The sequence below is a fragment of the Gracilinanus agilis genome, chromosome 2 (assembly GCF_016433145.1).
Source record: "Gracilinanus agilis isolate LMUSP501 chromosome 2, AgileGrace, whole genome shotgun sequence".
Lineage (NCBI taxonomy): Eukaryota > Metazoa > Chordata > Mammalia > Didelphimorphia > Didelphidae > Gracilinanus > Gracilinanus agilis.
Window position 1 is genome coordinate 594455283 of NC_058131.1, and position 22922 is coordinate 594478204.

General features: G+C 38.5%; 1 protein-coding gene across 1 annotated transcript in view; it reads right to left on the bottom strand.

Annotated features, from left to right (window-relative positions):
* SLCO3A1 (solute carrier organic anion transporter family member 3A1) overlaps positions 1-22922 on the bottom strand; it is a gene marked incomplete at its 5' end in the record, with an annotated part of 288197 nt that overhangs the window by 12707 nt on the left and 252568 nt on the right. Inside the window, 4 exons of the mRNA XM_044660137.1 lie at positions 212-387; positions 5929-6067; positions 9803-10001; positions 14433-14597. Of these exons, the coding sequence (XP_044516072.1) occupies positions 212-387; positions 5929-6067; positions 9803-10001; positions 14433-14597 (679 nt within the window). The remainder of the gene's footprint in view (positions 1-211; positions 388-5928; positions 6068-9802; positions 10002-14432; positions 14598-22922) is intronic.

Sequence of the window (22922 nt, forward strand, 5' to 3'; positions counted from 1 at the left end):
TTCGATGACACTACTATATCCAATTTCTGAACACTTTCATAGTTTTCCTGGATGTTAAGTTTCAGTGGAATTGAAAGAAAGTTTCTGAAAGTGGTGTTTGCTGATCAGTCACAGAAAAAAAAAAACAAAAAACAAAAAACCAAAGACAAATAAATGGGGTTGGGAAGGGCCATTAGATCGAGAGCCACGGAAGCCCCAGCCTAGCTCTTACCTGATGAGGATGATCACAGATGGAGTCTGAGCCATTGCTCCTATCATGCTGCAGACACACATCACACAGAGGAATGTAAGGAAGGCCTCTTGGCAACCAGGACTGGGGCATTTCCCAGGAACTACTGTTGCATTTTCAGAGGGGACGGATGTGAGACATGCACAGCCAGTGAGATTCTGAAAGGGAAGCATGCCCATGGTTTAAACTGGGGGTTTTGACTTTCCATATCAAAACCCATCCATCAGGTAAAGCTGTCAACTCCTAATTATGCATTCTGTGGTGTTCCATTAATCAGGCCTAAATAAATTAGTTAGCTTTTTCCAAGAGCCTTCAAAACACATGCACAGACACAGGGATATTTATGGGGAGGAAAGCTTATTTTTTCTTTCCTCCTGCACATTTCATTTTCCATGTTTAAGTGCCCCTCAATAAATTGTAGTGCAGACAAATGACCCCCAAATTAGAATCTTTCCCAAACAATAAAAAAAAAGAAAATTGTATTTCCACATTATGATAAAACACTGCCAAATTAACATGATAATCACTTGCCAATTTGTCCTCTCTTCCATGCAGTTATAATTACACTAGGGCATACTAAAAGAGGCAAATCTGTAACCTGCACATTGTTCCTGGTTCATTGACTAATTTGGTACCTTAAACAAAATGGATCATAATGCTACACGTGAAGTTACTGACTTTTACTAGCCAAGAATCAAAGAGAAGGTTGGAAAGACATTGGTGGTAAAGGGAAAAAGCTCCTTGGTATATTCCAGGAAAATGAATAGGTTGAAGGATGCTGTATAGCTTGGAAGGGATGCAAAGAATGAAGCTACAGCCAAACAAGGTAAGATTTATCAATATATGATCAGAAGAAATAAAAATTGACTGCATTCTATTTGATCTCTCTGGGAGGGTTCATGTCAAAATGCTTTTGTTTTCCAGTCACAGAGGCTTTTACTTGTACTCCTGGAATTTCTGATGGCTAAAGGGAGGTCCGGGACAATGAGGGAGGGGGCAGTGCTGAATGTCAGGCCAATTAAGGTATTATAATAGTAGTACAGAAACTGCTAATGAATGCAAAATGAAAACAATCATAAATCATTCATTACCTATCTTAAAGAAGACTTGACTTTCAGGTCACATCTGTATAGTAAGTACCACCCAAACTCTGTTGAGGTGAAAACAGACCCTCCTCCTCTGCTTTAAAAATCTTGGAGTTTTCTCCCTTTTCTTTTTCCTTTACTATTTTGCTTCCTAACTTCCTTCTCTCCCTTTTCAATAGAAAAGGCAGATAGTATTGTCTCCTGATGATAGGCACGGCTGTGTCCATGCTGTGATTGCAAGGACTGATGAAGATCTTCCCATCTCCTCAAATGCTGCCTCCATCAGGTTCCAGGAAGCCTGAAATTTCTCCACTAGGGTGAGGCTTTTAATTTTATGTTTGGGGATGAAGCTCAAGATGCAAGTGTCCCTGGGAAAGGTTCACTATCAATATGCCACAGACTTGTGATTTAGTTGGTGTGGGATTAGAACTCAGTGGGGGATAGAAAACTCCTTCCACTAAAGTAGATTGTAACTGTCTACAACTCAGCAGTTCTTAACCTAGGATCTGCCAACTTGCTTTTATTTTAAAAACAACAAGCACGACATTTTGAAAATGGCATCTTGGTGCAATTGGTGTTTTTTGAAATCCTATGTAGTTAATCTTATGCATTAAAACATATATATTCTGAGTAGGATCTGTATACTTTACCAGATTAACAAAGGGGTTTGTGACCCCCAAAAGTTCAAGAACTCATCGTTTTAGAAAGTTGCCTGAAGCTTAAAGGAGTGATTCATCTATTCATAGAACTCATAATTAGAATACTTAATGTCTGATAAATATAGAGCAGAAAACAATAGACTGATATCAGATCATTTCTTAAAAAAAAAAACCACCAAAACAACTAAACTTCAGGTGGATGTATTTGGTAAGACCTCTTAATACTTTTCCACTTGTGCATCAGAGTCCTTCATCTTCACCTTTAATTCTCTCCTCCCTCTGCAAGTCTGAACAATGTTGCAGAAAATTCTCCCAACAATTAGGTCTCTGAGCCAGACATTCATAGATTCTTTCAGAATTCATCGTGGTGTCTTTAGAATTCCATTGTCATTTATCATTGTCTTTTTGCAGCTTAGAATCTCAACTTTTGATTGGCCCAAACCAGACTGGTATTACTGTGTAAAACCCTAAAATCTCATCACTAAGAGCTAGGTTGGCAACCCATATGCCTCAAGCCAAAGGGGAAATTGAAAAACTGCAAAAAGAAATACTGTCTTCACTTGCAGGGTCACTGATTGAAGAATAATGGCTTGGGGGGAGGGAATGGTGGTGGTGAGGGAATCTTCCTGAAATGGTAGTAGAACCTCAATACATCTGTAACACTAACCCCAGATTCTGAGAGTCTTTGCAAAAAAAAAAAACAAAAAAACAAACCCAAAGGAGGGGGGAAAAACCTGAATCATCTTCTGCAGAAGGAGGAAGGAGAGACTGTTGCTGTTAAGAAAGGCAAACTAATTACTTGCAGTAGACACTCTTTTTAGACATAGGGGGTGTGGGAAGAGTGGAGGCATGAAATCAGCCATGTCCAAATGCAGCAGAGGCTAAAAGCATTTGAAGGGCCAAGAAAACTTGGCTTCAGAATATTAACAATGTCCTCCTGACAGGCTGCTACCTGGATGACCACAGACATCCAGCCTGATCTGGTCCTTTGGCTACAGGTCAAGCCTATTAAATGCCAAAATATTCCACGATGTCTTAATTGTGCTCTTTCTAAAGGATGCCCTAGCTTAATAAATTGATAGCCCAAGTGGCATCATTAAAAGAAAAAGAATCAAGCTAGGGAAAATGGATTCCAAACAAGTCACTCCCCATGAGGTGACCCTTTTCCAGAAACGTAAGCTAAACTCCCCCATCTTGATTCTCTTACAAACTGCCATGTTGGATTTATTCTGCTTTCTCACATACCACCAATGGCTGGAATTACTACTCCAATTTTTTTAAGCCAGTTATTCAGCACATCAGAAGGATATTTCTTCCAACAGGCAGTCAGCAGAGTGCTAACATGCTTACCACTGGAATAATTACTTCTCAGAGTGAGATGTAAGAAAACAATCTGGACAGTAGATTAATGCCAAAGGAAATATATACAAAAGTAACTTGCAGTCGGTTACAAAGGCTCCCGGTCACATGCAATGAGAGGTATTAAAAATCTTTTATTAACTACAGGACAATCCTGGGAAACTTGGGATAACAAGTAGGAAAAACACAGTCGGAGTCCAAAATGAAGCCCAAACATAGGGTGTGAGGAAACCAGATTTTACTGAATGTAGAATCAGTCTCACACAGTGTCTTTCCCCAGCTGATCAAATTTTAAGTGGTTTTCACCAGTCTCAGTGGGTAAAAACGGTGCCTATGTGGAGGACTAGAAATCTGATTGTACTTAACGGTGAAATTTGCACATGCCCTAGCTAAATCCAGCTGCTTGTAATCACTCAAGGGAGCAGTGCTATTACACGTGGCCTAGCTGGTTATAATCTGAAATCAGAACAAGAGATTTAACAAGACACTTGTAAGGCATAGGGCCTGGGTGTTGGGTGCTCAGACTCATTGGAGACTATCTGGAGTAATTCGTGGAGATTTCTCTTTCTTTTTGTAAAGATCTAAGCTGTAGGGGAAGATAAAACTAGAGAAAGAGTAAAAATGAAACTCTAGCAATCACAATTGTAAGTGTTTGTGCCCTTGAAATTAAATATTATGAGGTTGACATTCAGGTTGCTCCTCTTCTTGCCAGAAGCTGGATGAAAAGACAATCATCCCAGTGGAGAAGGGGGAAATTTTCCCTGCCCTGTCCTGGAAGGTGGTAGACTCTTTTGCTTTACTGTGTGTTTTTACATAAATCTTCCCAGCCAGAATAAAAATGTAGTATATTTTTTAGAAAACTGAAGGAAAAGGCAGAAATTTAGAGGGGCGTGGAAATAAAAATTTAAGCGGTAAGCTGAGGAACAGAAATGTGATACACTCACGAATCAAGAAGGGCAAAGCAGATCAGGGATAATTGGATTCTGCTTCTTTGCTGTTTCAGCAACTGAAAGCAGCCACTGGACCCAGTTAAGCTTTTATTTAATAAGACTTTATGTATATGCAAGATCAGGGGAAGTGCATTTTCTGAGACAATTTTTTGGTCACTGAATTTTCTGAAATAGACACTATTTTAGTCTCAGGACAGTAGCATATATTGAATCAATTTAATCCTTGCAACAGGACAATAACAAAGACTAATTTGCAACACAACTCCTCAGATATTAAAATGTTAATGAAATTGTTGTCACAGAAAATAATAACTGGTGTTTTCATTCCACCCCTTCCCAAAACCCAATCCTTTTTTCCATTCATTTTTATCCCCACAGAGAAATTGCTTTATAATCTTATTTGAAAAATAGCTTCCTCCCCACCTAGAATGATTTATCTTACTTTTTGAAAAATGTTAACAGCAGCAGTAGGCCAAGAATCCAAACATTAAAGCAAGAAAAAACTTAATTTTTAGAAAATTAAGATGAATGATCCCCATTTTCTTTGTTTCTAACGGCCACTTAGCATTACTGCTAGACTTTGCCTATTTCCAAAATGGATAGGGGACAAATTAGGAATAAGTGATTCAGTTGTTTATTGAAAGGATGGAATAAGTCTACCTTTCTCCATTTTTATTACTCTTTATCACTTAGTTCAGTACTTATACATAGAGAGCAAATGCTGACAATGAAAAAGTAAAAGAAAAATAATTAGGAACAGGAGACAGAAAAAGGTGAGGAATCCTGGAGCAAAATCTTAAAAAAGGGTAAATGAACACGAATTTTGTTTAAGACATGGGCCAAAAGTCTCCTCCTTGACTTTGGTACAAAGCTTCCTTTGGCTTCTACCTTGAATCATACTTGTGGTTATTCATTCATTCATTCATTCATTCATTTACTAAAATCATACTCTGATGCCTCATCATGGTGTGAAAGTGATTGTGTGTTCTTGAAGGCTATGACAATGGAATATGAAGCTTCAGCACTTCTTAATCGAAACTGGAAACATTTTGGGTATGGGCCAATCAATAAACTGTATCTGAAGAGATGGACCAACCAATAAATCAGTCAGTATACATTTATAAAGTGCCCGCCATGCATCAGGCATTGCAGACCAGCCCAAGTTAGGTTGGATGGGCTCATCATCAGAAGCTTAGTCTTTGGGTCATGAATTTTCTCACCCAGAGCAACTCAGGAAGACATTCATAAATGTATATACAAGGGTGAAAATCAATATGGATGTATCAGATACTCCAACCTACAAAATCATTAATCTTTAGATTACTGAAAAAATGCCAGTACAGGTTATTTAAGTGTATCTGGAAGTCTGATTCAATTCTGTGCAAGCCATTTAGTAAACAAATTTGAGTGACAAATCTACTCTATCCCATCTACTAATAGAGTTTCCTAACCTAAACAAGGATGAGACTGGGAAAAACTTCTATGGCAGAAGAGGGAAAAAAAGTTCTTGATAAATACCGATTCTTTAATTCCTGTGGCAGTCAACCATCACCTTGGGTATTATACCATTTTAGGTTTCTGGTTAAGCTGCACTTTTTAATCCATGATCCTTCACCTTATCCAGAGAATAAATAAATCACAAATACCGTGCTGTTGCATCCAGCAAAGCAGGCAGACAGGTAAGTGATCCCATCTGCCCCGCAGACTGGTGTGAAGGAGTCGGTTTGGCATTCACAGTTATTATTGCAAGGAGAGTAGGGATCCAAGGCTGTGCCAGGTGCTGAGCTGTGAGAGAAAATGCAATGTAACACACATTAATAACTTAAATAAATTAAACTTAAATGTAATAACTTACATTTATGCAACACTTTAATATTTACAATGTACTTCTTAAAACAAGAAAGTGGGTATTGCATTATGGCTCAGAGAGGCTAATTTACCCAGGACCACACAATTAATAAGAATTGGATCCAGTATCACAAATAGATGGAGGCAGAATCACTTCAAACGAGTTAAAAAAAATTCAGCGTAAGTACTTCCTTAATCTGACACTACCGTACCCATCTAGCTTGATTTTCCAGGATTCTCCAAATAAATAATCTAGACAGCTTGGTTTCCTCCCTTTCTTTGATCATTCCTAATGCTGTATCTTGATTCACATTAGTTACTCCTGCAAGGAAGTCCTTCCCTTTCCCCCTGTATATCCAAATCCCATCAATTTTTTCAAGACTCAACTCAAGTCTTACTTTATTCATAAGGAAGGCCTTCCCTAACTAATTCAAACTTAGCTCACGTCTCTGGCTTTGAATAGCATAATCGCAGCATACACTTGATTATAAATTATCGTATTTGTAGCACTCCATTATGATTTGGTGTATTTTAATTTTGTTTTTCAAGTGAGACAATAAGCTTTTCGAAGGCAGGGACAAAGTCTTATGCTACTACTATAATTCTCAAATTACTTAATAAAGAGGACAACACAAACGAACCTCAATAAGTACCTGATGGTTGATCAAAATTATCAATTTCCTTGGGATAAGTAATATTTTGAGAGCCTTTGCATTTTTATTTATTTTTATTAAGAACTTCGAGGAGTGTTCCCTTAATAGTGAAAAGAAAATGAGGAGAAATACTGAATTAGGAGGAGTTATTAAATGTTCTAAGTAGAAAAATGTCTCATCTCATCTTCTCTACTGCATTTCATCTGGAAAGGATTAGGTGGCATTATGCCTACCTACAAGCTGGCTCTTTGAACTTGGGGCAGAGGGGGCATGGAGTCAAAACAGGGCCAAAAACTCAAACTGAAGTCCTATGGTTTGATCTTGTTACAAAGTTCCCCAAAGGAAGTACCAAATATAGGGCATATGAAGAAAATGTCACTTTGGATTGGGGAAAGGTGGGGAAGAAGGAGGAAAGAATTCTTAGAACTTCAGTAGGGCCAAGTATACCTCTGTCCTGTTCTAACAACTAATTATCTTTTAAAGTAGCCGTTGGTAGGGCAAAGAATATCCCATCTTGTAGCTTAACTCCTAGAACAAGATACCTTCTTTGGCTTAGGGGTTCCAAATAAATGACCTAAGAAAGAATGTATTCATTTCACTTTTGTCAAAATGACGAATAACATTTTTATATGTAGACTTTTAGACTGGGGAAGGGGTGTACAATAGATAGAGTGCTGGGCCTGGAGTCAGAAAGACTCCTCTCTCAGAATTAAAATGTGGCCCCAGACACTAGCTATATGGCCCTGGACAAGTCAGTTGACTCCTATTTGCCTAAATTTTCTCATCTGGAAAATGAACTGGTGAAGAAAATGACAACCACTCTCGTATCTTTACCAAGAAAATTTCAAATGAGATTATGAGAAGTCAGAAATGAATGATCAACACCATTATCACCAACAATAACAAAGACTTTTATATCTTTTTAAGTATTTCCATATCTATTATTTAATCTCTATTACCATCCTGGGCAATATATTGTACAGATAGGATTACCTCTGTCTCCCAGATGAGGAACTAGTGCTGGGAAATGTTAGATGACTTGCCCATGGTCACAAAACTAGTAAGTCACGAGCTTCCAGTTCAACACTAAATATTTCTACCAACAGAGGAGCAGAAGCCCTACTCTATTATAGACTAGAATTACTTAAGTCTGGGCAAATCATATTGTGATCATAATTCAGACAAAAGGTGAACAATGAGGGAGACAGAGGAAAAAGCTAAAAAAAAAGAGTTCAAAGATCAGGCATGATCTTACACTGGGCATCTGCTGTGAGCAGTTTGGCTGAAAAGAAGCGTTTCCTCCTTATTGGCTGAAAAATTATCTGAAGAGAGTTGGATTTCCAATAGATGGTGGAAAGAGTAGCCAACAGTCCTCAAGATAGCCTCTTAGCTGAAGGCTTTAGCTGAGATTCAACAGGAGGATGAATGAGATGACTTAACTAGAGCCATGTCCCTTTCCTACTAGGAAGACGCTAACAGACTTACAGTCCACATCCCCTCCTTTCTCCCTTCTTCCTCACTCCAAAGGATGGTGGAGATAGTCGAACTAGCTGACTGACAGAGGAATAACCCACCCAACTCAGCAGAGGCTTAGGTGACCCTGAAGACAGATGGACAGATGAAGACCAGCTGGAGGGGATAAATGATGCCTGGTGAGGAGCAGTGGAGACCTGCCACCCAGTAGGGCGCCTTCCTAGAAGAGAGCAGTACAATGACATTGACAGCTCTGTGGCATCAGTGGTATAATCTGGCCACCCAGAGATCCCACATGTGTTTGTCCCATGTGTTATCCTTATGCATTTCTCCTCTTCCCAGTGATAGCTGTGTATTTGTAGGAGAGTGAGCTTCAGTTTAATGGTGGGAATGTTCTCTTGTTAATTTAATTACTATTAATTCATTAAATATTCTGAGTCAAATGTAACCTCTGGCTGACTAGTTAAAGCCAACTCCTTAGTAAGGGCTTATGAATTATGTTCTGGAGAAGATTCTGATCCATAAAATATTCAGAACCTGACACTTTTCTAGAGGCCCATGAGTAGGAAGGGCCCCCATGTGCTATACATGGAAATGCCATTCCTTGTATTTCCCTCTTAAAGTGACCAGTCTAAAAGATTGTCTAGTGATTTAGGATGATGAGAAGAAAATTGAAAAGGACAGTCATTAAGAAATGAAGACATTGCTTCATTCTAGGTCTAGAGCTTGGTCTAGAGAGACCTCTGAGGCCATTGAGTCTAATCCTCTTATTTTAAAGATTTATAAACTCACAGCAGAAACCAAGACCCAGGCAGGTTAAGTGACACATCCAAGGTCACAGAGGCAGTGTCAGAAGTAGTGATAATTGCTGGCATTTTGCAGAATTTGGTACAATCTGTGCTGCCAGCCTTGAAGGTAAAGATAAATTACAATACAAGAAAAATGTCCTAGAGTATAGACTATTTACTTGTCCCATGGATCCTTCTTTTGGTTATTTTAGAAGAGATATCAGTGGCCTAAATGGCTTTCAGTTAAGAAAACTTGAGTTCAAATCTTGCTTCAATGACTAGCTGTGTTACTCTGGGCAGATCAATTAAGCTCTGTTGGTCTTAGTTCCCTTGATGTCAAATAAGGAGAGTAGGGCTTAATGGCCCCCAAGGTCTCTTCAAGCTCTAAATTTATGATCCTATGAAACTATGTGCCCTCTTCAAGTTCACAAATGCTATGTAACTATTTTACTCAGAGAAGGAGACACCGCTACTTCTCTACTGCCCTGTTAATGAAAGCATTTTGGTTTAAGCAAGCATCTTCTATTTGTAATACCTCTAACTTCTCAGACAAAAGCATTCTTTCCTGGCCACCATTTCTTTCTATGTGTTATCTCTCTCTGTTAGAAAGTAAGCACCTTGAGGACAGGGTTGTCCTACTCTTGTATTTATATTTTTAGCACAGTGCTTAGCACATAGTGCTTAATTGAGGCACTTTCTTTCATTCATTCTTCATTCATTCTTTCATTCATACCTGTTTAATTTCTTCTAGTACTTACTCGTTTCCATAGGGAACAGTAACCCCAGCCACAGGACCTGTATCACACCCCAGGAAGAGGAAGGAAACATAACAAGCTGTAGACACCAGGTTAACTAGCATGGCCATCCGAATGGCTCCCAGAGCAGACAGGCTGAGCTTCTTTACAAGAAGACCTCCTAGGAATATACCCAGACATGCACATGGGATAGCAGTCATCCCTAGAACAGAGGGGGAGACAGAGGTTAGAAATAAAAATGGGAGTGAGTCTAGGAAAGCAAGAATTAGGGATATAGACACTCAAACAAAAAAATTCATAAAAAATCCCCAGCAAACATTCAATAATAATTTCAGTAATGGTTCCTGTGTCATCATTATGAAAATCTAAACACACTTAGTAGAGATTCTGTGCTTATATGGTACCAGACGAGGTGCCATAACCACACAAACAATACTATGCAGAGAGCAATGGAGATGACATAGCAAATGAATACTAAGCAAAAAATAATGATGTATAAGTCGTAAGATAATATATAATAGGGTGGTCAAGCCTCACAATGCTTAAATATTTGGACTTTATGATCATGGGATCATAGATTTAGAGTTGTAAGGGACCTTAGAGGTCATCAGTTCTAACTCTCTTATTTTACGGATGAAGAAAAAGAGACACGGAGAGGTTAAGTGACTTATCTAGGACCAAAAATCTAGGAAGTATCTGATAAGGGATTTGAAATTAGGGCCAGGATTCTACCCATTCTGTCATGTTGCTTCATGTATGGGGCCCAATTTGAATTTTTTACCTCTCTTCCAATTTATCAGAAGAATGAATGACTTTTCAGTTTCCTGTACAGCCTAAAGAACTACAGAAAAAGTTGTTTATACCATATGATTGCCTTGCCAAGATAACACACAACTGAACAGCCCATAGTTTAAAAAAACTTTTGAGGTCAAAAGAAAAAAAAGTGATTTATCTGTTATAGCCACCTTCTTGCTTCAGGCAAGTTATTTTTTGTAAGGTTACAGCATTAGAGATGGCAGCATAGTGCAAAGCAGATTTGGAGTGAGAGGAACCAAATGTAAATCCTGGTTTTGTCACTTATTTATTGGGTGACCTTGGTCAAGTCTTGTAATGTTTCTGGGCTTTGGTTCCATTATCTATAATATGAAAGCACTGGACTAGATGAAATCTTTCTAACTCTAAATCTATGACTATAAATACTATAAACATATTATTATATTGATTTTTATTTGACTTTGTTCTGTTTTTTTTCTTACATTTTTACTGACTTTTCTTTATATGATAATTACCTATGTGGATTATCAGTATTACTCAGGATCCATTTTTAACATAGGATTGCTTACCTACTAGTATACCCCATTGATCCTGTGTCATCATTTTTAACATCTACACACATTTATTAGAGTTCCCATGCTTATATGGTTATTAGATTAGATGCCATAATCACAAAGACAATTTTGATGCAGAAAATAATGAAGATTCAGGATCACTTTCCCCATTAATTAGTAGGTATCTCGATATCTCTCCATATGTGCATATAAACACTCTGAAGGAATGTGTATTCGTTTCAATATAATATCAAATGGAAAATAAGTAGGTAGGCAGAAATCAAATAATGCTAAATAATATATTATAATTTTTGGACTACTTGTGGGGATACGGACAAGATTCACACAAGTTGGGCATCCATGGATATATTTGTGGTCTGTATCATTGAAGGAATACCCATATCGATGAGGTCACAGAGTATTAGCATAATTTTATTGATAAATATAAAATATTTTCAGATTCTCCACTATTTTGGATTATTTATATCATGGGTTTGCCACCTGGTGCCTTTATTAGCATGGCTATGATGAGTTGACTATACTTGCATGAATGAGAAATACTCTCAAAGATTGGGGCTGAGATCTGTTTATCTTTCTTTTAATAGTACCTAGCACAGCACCAAGGCCCTCTGGGCACTCAGAAGGTATTATTTAGTGGCTCTGCCAATACCACTTAACATCCTCTCCTCTCTGAGCCACGATAAACAATTACTCTCTCTCCTTGATGCATGTTGCTCCTTGATACTTGTAGACAGTTATCATAACTTTCCTCCTAACTCTCTCCTCATTAAGTTAACCTATGCAGATTTAGTCCTTTTAATCTTCCCTCATAAATCAATCCTGCCAGGCCCTTAATCATCTTTGTTGTTATGCTCTGAACTCTGTCCAATTTGTTGATGGCTCTGTGGTGTTGCCCAGAGCTGGGCATTGGTGCTTCAGGAAGATTGAATAGGTTGTCTCCTAGGTCCATGAGAGCTATGAATAGACTATATTCCCACTGGAGCTTCTCCTTATACTGATGATTCCTTTTCTTTGTGCCCCTAACCATTGCTAGCCTACTTTGGTACCCTTTCCTTTGTAGTTGTAAAAAAATCTAGATGGCATGATGCCACTAAGTTGGTCACAGTAAAAAAAAAAATTATAAGGATCCCTTAAAAAGCAGTTGTATCTTTGGAATGGCAAAAGAACTAGGATTCTTGGAATACAGCCCTATGGGTTAAAATTATTGCCTTTTTATAGTCCTCTGAACATTGAAACTAGCAATGGGCAGAACAGGTGTTAGAGAGACAAGAACAAGTTCAAGGACTTGATATTCTTCTTTTGACCTTTTCTTCAGAATTCTATTGATTGATTTGGCAATAGAAGAGTAGGGACCTATTGTGAAGCTACACACAGCCTGAAGTGGAAGTGCCTCTTTCAAAGCAAGAAGAATTCAAAGAAAGGAAGGGAAGAGATCAGGAAGTGATATACTGTTTCTTCTTCTGTGCCTGGGGGCTCAAGTCTAACAATGTTAAGATATAATGGTAGAAAACTCAGCATTAAAGGAAAAGACACATTCCACTTTCTCAGACTGGTAGAAAAGGGCTGATTGTGTTTTGTGATTGTCTCTTTGAAGTGATAGCCTCTTTAATTTGTCTTTGCTTCACAAAGCACACAGTTTATAAACATTTTATACAATGCTCTTGGACTTTTTTGGCTTATTGTGGTATAGACTGTTGAAGAAAAGAAAATGAACTCTAGTGAGAGCTGTGTCAAAATAATCTCTTAAAAATAGACAGGAGTATTAAGTCCTGACCTTTTCTAAAACCTCTATAATCTTACTTCATATTATTCATCCAATATTGTCTTCCACTTTTCTTCATAATGGACATTCTACCCTAACCAGGCTGGTTTTCTCACTGTCTTCCATATAATCTATGTTCCTTCTTGCCTTTGAGTTTTTACTCATATTAGTAAGTAACTGTAACTGGAATGCCCCTACCTTTCATTGCTGTCTATCCAAATTTTTTCTTACCTTCATGACCTATCTGATTCCCACTTTTCCCATGAAATCTCCCTTGATTATTCCAGTTAAAAAGATTTATACTGTTCCTGAAACTTCTGTTCCCTGTGGTACTTAATTTTTTTAATGTTATCTTTCAGTTCTTGATTATTCTCTGTCTTATAAGATTAGGGATATGGATAGGGACTAGAAGTGTGATTTGTGGACATGGAGAACTTCTGGATGATGAAATTCCCTCTACCAATGTATGTGGTCACCTTTCAGCTACATGTGGCTTTAGGGAGAAGCATAGAGCAGTGCTGTATGTAAAAGGCATGGAGTATGGGTCTTATATAACCATAATGGCAACCTGAACCAAATTAATATACAATTGGGAAATATTTAAGAATAAATAAAAATATAATAAAGCATAAGTAATATTAAAAATGAAATCGATTTGCAGGCCAAAGAGATCCTTATGTGTATGTATATATATATATATATATATATATATATATATATATATATATATATCAGTGGTCCAATTTATATTTAAATTTGACTTCACTAGCCTGGAGCTTTGAGAAGTTTAATGACTTCTTCAGGGTGACAATGTCAGGATGGCATTTATGCCAGCATAAACTCATGTCTTCCTGGTTTCAAGACCAGCTCTCTCTCCACTACCACACAGATGTAGCTAGGTGGTAAAGTGGATAGAGCCCTTGGCCTGAAGATATGAAGACCTGAGTACAAATCTGGTTTACAAGCTGTGTGACTCTAGGCAAGTTACTTAACTTGTTTGCCTCAGTTTCCTTATCTGTAAAATCAGAAATATAATAGCACTTACTTCTCAGGACTGTTGTGAGGATCAAAGAAAATAATAATTATATGGAGCTTAGCACAGTGTCTTATACACTGTTAGCACTATCTGCATGTTTACGATGATTATTATTATGCCATTCTCTGCTTCAGGTGCATAAATCATCTCAAGAATGAGTTCTTAAAACTCTTTAAAGGGGCAGGAATGTAAGCTTTTTGAGGACAAGGACTGTTTTAATTTTTATCCTTGTGTCCTGCCTAAAAAAGTGCCTGACACATAAGAGGCACTTAAAAAATTTAATGAATTACATTGCAATTAAATTACATCTATTCTTCCTTCTCCCTGCCAACATTCAGCAAAGTGTTTAAAATACAGAAAACATTGTTTAAACTCATTGGACAGAATTGTCAAAGAGATATCTCTTCCTCATGCTCACCCTGGCTTTTCCTCCTTGGAGGACTAGAGAAAAAGCCACCCTCAGTTTAGGACGGGAGGGTCACTCACCCAACAGCTGGTTGGCCGAAGAAGTTGTGAGGTTGAACTGCTGTTCCAAGTACTTTCCCAGGAAAGCAGCAAAGCCAGCAACCACTGCAATCTCCATGCAGGCTGCGAGGACGATGCAGGTGAACACGGGGTTAGACAGTAAATGCTTTGTTACTTTAGGTATCACTGCAAGAAATAGCAGAGCAAAGAGTAAACTTCACCCAACTAGCACAGATTATTATTATTTTTTCATACCTCTTATTCTAATTGTAGCTTAATGACAGCGATAAATAATTCATGTGGACCTCAGATCTGATTCACACCAACACTCAAGGGAAAAACCACATAAAAATATACATATTATATACACACCAATTTTTACCCCCTGATCTCCAATCAGTGGGCAGAATGGGATTTATTTGTGAATGTCAGTTAAGAAATCTCTATCAGTGAGACTGAAATGAGAGAGAAATACATGTTTTTGTCTGTTGACATACTGCCCTGAGATCTGGCATTTTTGAGGTCCCCAAAATAAGCCACTGAAGGATCCTGTTAGGGAGTGGGGTGAGGCAAGAGATGGGGCAACCAAGAAACTGGTAGATTCAGAAAATTTCCTTTCAAGACCCAGGGAAGAAGAAACAGAACTCTTAATATGAGAAAACACCTGATGTTGGGGGAGATATATTAGCTTCAATACTTACTATCTAAGGAAATACTATCTTAGACTCCATAGCAGAACATTTCTATGTGGCTGGGGATGGAGGATAGAGGTTAACAAATCCAGGGCAACTCGGTGCAGTGAATAGAGAACTGGGCTCAGAGTCAAGAAGATTCATCTTTGTGAATTCAACTGGCCTCAGACAACAGCTTTATGACCCTGGACAAGTCACTGACCCCTATTTGCTTCAGTTTCCTCATCTGTGAAATGAGCTGGAGAAGGAAATGACAAACCACTCTAGTATCTTTGCCAAGAGAATCCTAAATGGCACTATGAAGAAACAGATATAAGTGAAACCACTAAACAACAATAACTCTGTTCAGTCAGCAGAAGGGGAGAGAGCAGATGACAAATAATCTGTCCCTCTTGGAGCCTCACTCAAACTCTATGTTCCTGTTATTTTCTCTTTCCCCTTTCATCTGGCCAGTTGGTTTGTTCCTGAGTGTGTCTGAATGGCAGGTAGTATAGCTGTATGGAAAAAAACAAACAAACAACCAACTATTGTCTTAGAGTCCTGACTCTCTCTGTCTGTGTCTGTGTCTGTGTCTGTGTCTCTCTCTGTCTGTCTGTCTCTCTCTGTCTGTCTGTCTGTCTCTCTGTCTGTCTGTCTGTCTGTCTCTCTCTCTCCCTCTCTCTCTCTCTCTCTCTCTCTCTGTATCTATCCAATCACTAGCATTGTGACTATGAGAAAGTCATTTTAGCTTCTCTGAGCCTTAGTTTTCTCATCTGGAAAATGGTACTAAAATGTTTTACACAATCTACCTTGCAGGGCAATTGTGAGGGAAGCACTTTGTGAGCCTCTATACTAATGCAAGCTTTTGTTATTATTTAGCATTCTCAACCTCAGCTATTCCTGGATGAAAAGAGAAGACTGCTATCTCCTGATTGTAAAGGAAATTCATCTGCATACATTCCATGGTAGCAAATCTTTGTCTTTAGAGGATGGATTTAATTTTTGGAAGCATTCAAAAGTAATCTGGAGACAAAGTCCTGTAAAATGAGGTAGAGAACCAAGTGATGCTACCATTTTTGCTAAGAAACAAGGTGTGAGTATGAGGTGATAAGATTGCAGTGGAAAGGAAGCTGGCCTGGGAGTCAGGATGCCTATTTTGTCAATAACAAACGGTGTGACTGACCAAATCACTGGACCTCTCTGAGTCTGCTTCAGCCGTTCTGCTGGGCTCTGAGAAAACTAGGAATGACAAGTGGAAGTTATAGGGAGGGATATTTTGGCTTAATATTACAAAAAATTCCCAATAATAAGAATTGTCCGATAATGGAATGAATTGCTTTAGGAAATAATGAGTTTCTCTTTGTTGGAAATGCTCAGGTCTAGTCTGGATGACTGATTGTCCAGGCTGTCGCAGATAGGATTCATGTACTGGGTGAGACTGGACAAAATGATGTCTGAGCTTCCTTTTGACTCTGGGATTCTATGATTCCTCATCTGTGAAATGAGCAGTTTGGACAAGATGAGAGGCAGTATGGTCTAGGGGAAAAAGTACTCGATTTGGAGTCAAATCCCAGCTTTGCTACTTAATATTTCTGTGACATTCAGCAAGTCACTTAGCCTCTGGGTCTCAGCTTTCTCATCTGTAAAACGAGGGGACTAGATTAAACTTTGAGGGCCCTTCCAGCTCTAAATCTATGATCCTATAATGTCTAAAGTATGCCATGACAGCTGACATTTAGACAGAGCTTTGAGGTTTACAAAAAAGTTCACAGACATATTGACTTAAGCCTACAATGACTGAGTGAAATAGGTACCGTTACACCCATTTTAAAGATTATGGAATTGAGGCATAGAGGAATTGTCCATAGTCACACAATTATTAAATGTCAGAGGTGGATCTCTCCTAATTCCAAGTGTAGCTCCATTGTCCCTACATGACTCTGGTTTTCTTATCGGACTTACAAATTGTCCCGGAAACTAGAGACTTGTTCATTCCCAGAGTGGAGTTCTAAAACATTTTAAGCATTATCAGAATGTGTGTAGACAAACACTTTCGGAAGCACGGATTCAGAGCTAGACATGAACTCAGGGGCTATCTAGTCTATCCTCATGTTGCAGATGAGGAAACTGAGGCCCCCAGAGGTCAAATAACTTGCTCATGGCTAAAATTTGAACCTTCTTTCCAAATCCAAGACTCTTTCCACTCTCTGATCTTCTAAGGGACAGCACTGGATTCAAATATAAAAAGTCCTCATATTTTAAAAGATCATTTTAGAGTATTGCTTTGTAGCCTGCTAAAATGCTAATTGTGGGTTCCATTTGCTTGTTTGTTGGTTCATGGGAATTCTAACGATCATTCTGATGGCCCTATGCATAACATTGAATGCCTGCTGAGATGAACCAGGCTCTGTTTTGCCATTTTGGGGCAGGATCCTCAGCCTCTCTGACTGGGGACCATGTTTCTGACATGGAAATGGCCCCAGGGAACAAAACCAGACTTCAACCTTCCTGGTTCAGTTCGGGTAGCCCTTTGTTCTTTGACTAGAGACAGCAGGATTTGGGGTTGGGGGGAGAGGGGAACCAGCTTTAAAAGGAAAAAGCTGCTTAATGCATGAAATGTTATATTTTTCTACTTCAGCAAGCATTTTAATTATGCCAGAGATAGTTCTACTTCAGCAGGAAGAATTCCTCACCAAGGCAGGAGCCCGCCTGCTTTTGTCTTAATACCTGGTGACTAATTTCTCACTGAATTAGATGTGAAAATCATTAAGTTTGAGAACCATCCAATTGAAGGGCGGAGGGAAGCCTCGGTAGGCCTTGTTTGCATTAAAGATTTTTTTTTCTTTTCTATTAAGCATATGACAGATTGCTCGGTTCTTGCCTCTGTTTTCCTCCCAGACTTCTCTTTTCTTTTCCATGTTTAATTGCACTAACTTACAGCACTCTTAATAGATGACGCTTTTAAAAAGGCTCAGCCTGGCCTCTCTGGGTCCCGTTTGAAAGGGGTTGTAATTATCTCAATCCTAGGGCTATCCCAATGTTTCCAGCTCTTTCATCCAAAAGGATTTTCAAAGCTCATAAAATTCTGATTTCCTAAGGATGCAGAAGGCATAATGAGGCAACAGAATATAGAGTGGCCTAGAGAAACAGGGAATGGCAAAGCAGCCTCCTACCAGGACTCCTGACCACCTGCTGCCTCGCTCAGCCATACCTCCTGCCTACTGATTCACACTTAGAAGTTGAGGAGTGGAGAACCCTGGAGGGAGGTGGGGAAGAGGATCAATTTGAATTTAGCAACCAGCCAGCTAAGCCCAGAAAAAGGTTTTTAAAATATGTTTTTGGGCAATGTACAACCACAGCACCAGCTGGGCAACCTTGCTGAGACTGAGTGGCATAAGGTATAAAAGGAGAGCTGGGGAGGCCAAGATGGCTTTAGGGAAAATGGTTAACAACAACAACAACAACAAGGATCATCCTTTGTCTCCACCTTTGAGCATCTAAATAAAGACTTCTTTTGGATTTGCAGTCTTTGTTGAAGGAGAAAGGTCTGTTTGGGGGAAACTATGTGTTTTCTCCTAACTCAAAGGTCAAAGAGCAAAATATTTCACATTATTCTACATATAGATGAAACTTGATGTCCTCTCTAGGAACCTTGTACCTAAATTGCTAAGAGGTTACCAAAGTGAAAAAAAAACAAAGGCCAGAATACTTATTTAGAGATGCTATCATATGCATATCATATAACATAGAGGTGCTATCATATGCCATCATATCCTTCCCCAACATGCTTTTGCATTTTGCAAGAAAACTCATTTCAATTTTCCAAAAGGATAGAAACTACGCAAAATTATAATAAACACGAATTATTCATTGCCATCCAAAGAAAAGGCACTGAATGTGTGGGATGGCAGAAAAACCAATTGAGAGGAGACAGGAGACTCAAGTGATAATCTTAGTCCTATTGTTTATTTACTGTGTTGACCTCATATGTGTTCATTTCTCTATGGGCCTCAATTTCCTCAAATGTAAAATGAAAGTTTGGGACTGATGGTGTCTGAGGTCCCATTTACTTTTAAAATTCTAAGGGAAAAGGCAAAGAACATTTTGTCGGTACCTGTTAAAACCATTTCTTTCTAAAAGAGCTTAGAAATCAAGCCAGTTTTCTAAATATTTGGGATCTAGTTTGATGAGAGGACTAGACTACCATAAATAGAAATGAAACATCCCTACTAAGTTCCTCTGAAAGGGTAATATGAGCCATTTCTAAAAAACAAACAAAACATTTTGAGGGTCTAAACCAGTGATTCCCAAAGTGGGAACCCCCCCCCCCGTGGGTGCTGCACCGATCCAGGGGGTGATGATGGCCACAGGTGCATTTGGGGACGATGAATAACTGTAAGGAAGTGGTGATAGTATGTGATGGGGGGGTACTGAGTAATATTTTTTCTGGAAAGGGGGCAATAGGCCAAAAAAGTTTGGGAACCAGTGGTCTAAACCCTACAGGAATTGGTTAGTCACCATCATGAAAAAATGTGAAAAATGAAAAATCCAAAGGCATTTCCAAATATCTTTTTTCCTAAACTAGGGTTACAGATAGTTTGGGATTATATTAAATTCAATTTGATTCAATCCAACATACCTCTGTTCATTGCATATTTTATGCAAGGTATGGTGCTAGGGAGTGGAGATGTGTGTGTGTGTATATATATATATGTATGTATGTATGTAAGTATTTCTTCTTGTTGTTGTGAGTGGAGTAGACTCTATAACTATAATTTTATTAGTCTGGAGCCATGTAAAAACCTTTCTATACTCCACAAGGGACAATAGACATATGAGACAAAAATGAAAAACAAAACAAAGAAAACAGACAGCTTCAAGGAAACTTGAGTTTTGAGATTTGGAGGGAATCTGGGATTCTGACTTAATTTCCTGTATAAGCTTAAAGGTTCTATTTCTAGGAGGAGGTCCAAATGGAACTGTTATTCCTAATGAAGTTTGACATGAGGCTTTATGTGTTGGTGGCTAATATAGTAGGGAAAGCTGAGTCAGTGTGACTATTACAATAGGATCATGGGAAGTGAATGTTATCCTGAAATTTGTAGTTTGGAGAAGTAGGTACTCTCTTCTCAGCTCTGAGAGTGATATATGACTCAAAGTTCTTAAGAGGAATAAATACCCGAGTCATTCCTGGGAATTCTTAAAGGGATATACAACTTATGAGACAAAGGCTGAGAGGAAAAAGTAGAAAGTGAGCAGAAGTACCAAGGAGGGAACATCCACAGCCTTGTTCAGGTCTTAATGAGCTAAGCAGAAAGAGTCATTGGGAAGAGAATAGGTGAAAGGAGAAACTGGAAGGAAATACTTAAAAAGCAAAAGGAGGGTTATTGCTACTCAATAGGCAGAATAGATTTTTACTGATACAACTCGTTGAACTCACATCTTTAGGACTGAGGATTTTTTAGAAGGTCCATTGTTTCCTCAACTTTCCTTACCAGTACCTATCTAGTAACAGAGACTATATAATATACTCCGCCTGCTTAATTTTAGCTGAATTATTATTTTTGTTCAAACCCCAAAGTTAAGTAGGTATAAACACAAATTTAAATTAAAACAGAGAGACAGACCTCTGCTTACATGTTAGGAATTTTCCCAACTGGGGGCTCTGAGCTATTGTGATTGTGTTACTAACTTTTTATCTGAAATAAACTCTCTAAAACCACAGAGGAGGGGACAGAAGGACCATTGAGTTATCTTTAGGCCAAAAATTGAGCTAAATGTAACAGGATGTAGCTGATTAAATGTAGAGAGGGAAAAGTTTAAGGAGTATAGGTGGTGCCTGAATTAAAGATTACACCCTAAATCACACCATTCCTTAATTCCATCTCCATCCCTGCAGGAAATAGAAAAGGGCTAGGAAAGATATAATTCTTGTTCTATTAGGGAGGAGAGAAAAGAAAGGAATGAGTACTAGGTAGTCAATTATATTCTCTACAGGCATACCCACACCCATAGGTGATACACTATGATAAAGACAGGGACTAGACCTGTAATTTAGTTAATTACAAGATGAAAGGACCTCTACTACCAATTCAGATCAGAATCTTCACTATAATATATGATTTTAGACTATTGCCCAAAGCATTTGTTGTTCAGTCTTTTTAGTTATGTCTGACTCTTCAAGATGGCATTTGGGGGTTTTCTTGGCAAAGATACTTAAGTGGTTTGTAAATTCTTCAAGCTCAGATGAGGAAACAGGCAAACAGGTTAAGTGACTTGCCTAGGGTCACTCATCTAGTAAGTGTCTAAGGCCAGATTTGAACTTAGGAATATGAGAGTTGTTCTTGACTCCTTCTATCCACTGTACCACCTTTATCCCCAGAGCATTAAAAAGGCTAAATAATTTTTTCCAAGCAAGTAATTTATATAACTGTCATATAGCCAGTACCTATCAGAGAGGTAAGACTTGAACTCACATTTTCCTAGATCCAAGGCTGACTATCAACTGGGCCAAGTGGCTATGACAATAGCAATATTTCAGATGTGCTACTTTATTATCATTTGCATCTCACATCCTAGACTTAGCCATATAGGGAGTAAAAACATTTTCATTGACCATCTAATTGTCTTGTTATAGTTCTGACCTTTCTGGACCAGAAAAGAGAATTCAGATTCTTTTCCCAAACTACTTTACTTGAATGGTAAATCTTATCTTTTGTGTCCTTCATCCTTTATTCCCTCTCACAAATTCCTTTTCCTTTTCTGTCCAAAGCACTACCCAGCCTTAACCTCCAGGAGACAAATCCTTACCACACACTTCCAAATACTTTGATTGGCAAGAGGCTTTTATAAAACCCAGGATAACTGAAAACACACTATTCACTTTTTAAAAGGAAACAGACTCAAACAATCACAATAGCACTCAACATGGAACCTTAAGCTTTCTAATCTTTAAGGTCCCCCTGTATTTTGCACAGCAATTTTCTTCTTATTTTTCACTGACTACAAAAATACTCAAAATTATCCTCATGCAAAATTATTTGTATATATATATATATGTGGAGCGAAATATGCTTAGAGTTGTTGCCTTTGTTTCTTGGGTATTTAGGGTCTGTTAATTAGGTCTATTATTCTGATAACCTAGTTGAGATTATATTGGGAACATGATCTACCAAATGTGTCCCAGTGCCCCAAAGCATTAAACTTATAGAAATTTGCAGTGACCTGGTTGTTGAGGCATGATCTTTTATTAGGAGGACAAGAAACACTAGTCTAAGAACTCAAAGGAGACTAAGTCTGGGGATGATACAAGAGACATTTTCCCTGAATTGAGTCAGGGACAACAATTTTCCTGCCACCTCAGGCCACAAGATCAAATTTTAGAAAAAAGAGCTATGTCTCTTGCTAGAGGAGAAGGAGAAGGAGAACGAGAAGAAAAAGAAAGAGGAGGAGGAGGAGGAGTAAGAGGAGGGGGAAGAGGAGAAGGAGAAGAAGAAGAAGAAGGAGGAGGAGGAGGAGGAGGAGGAAGAAAGAAGAAAGGAGAAGAAGAAATATAATATACTTCAGTCTCTATTCAGAATCCATCAGTTCTTTCTATGAGGGTCAATGGCATTTTTGTTGGCAAAGTATCCTTTGATGTACTTATTGGGAAGGAGAGCCCATTAAACTGTCTACTTGGCATACTTCCTTGTACTTTTGGGTAGAGGCCAGATCTAAAGGAATAGGACAACCCTGAAAGGTAACTTGGGGCTCTCTGAGCCACAGGCATCTCCAAGGCAACCATCACATTAGAGGATAGAAAGAGAAACAAAGAATAATTTTCTTAAGATGGATAAGATCT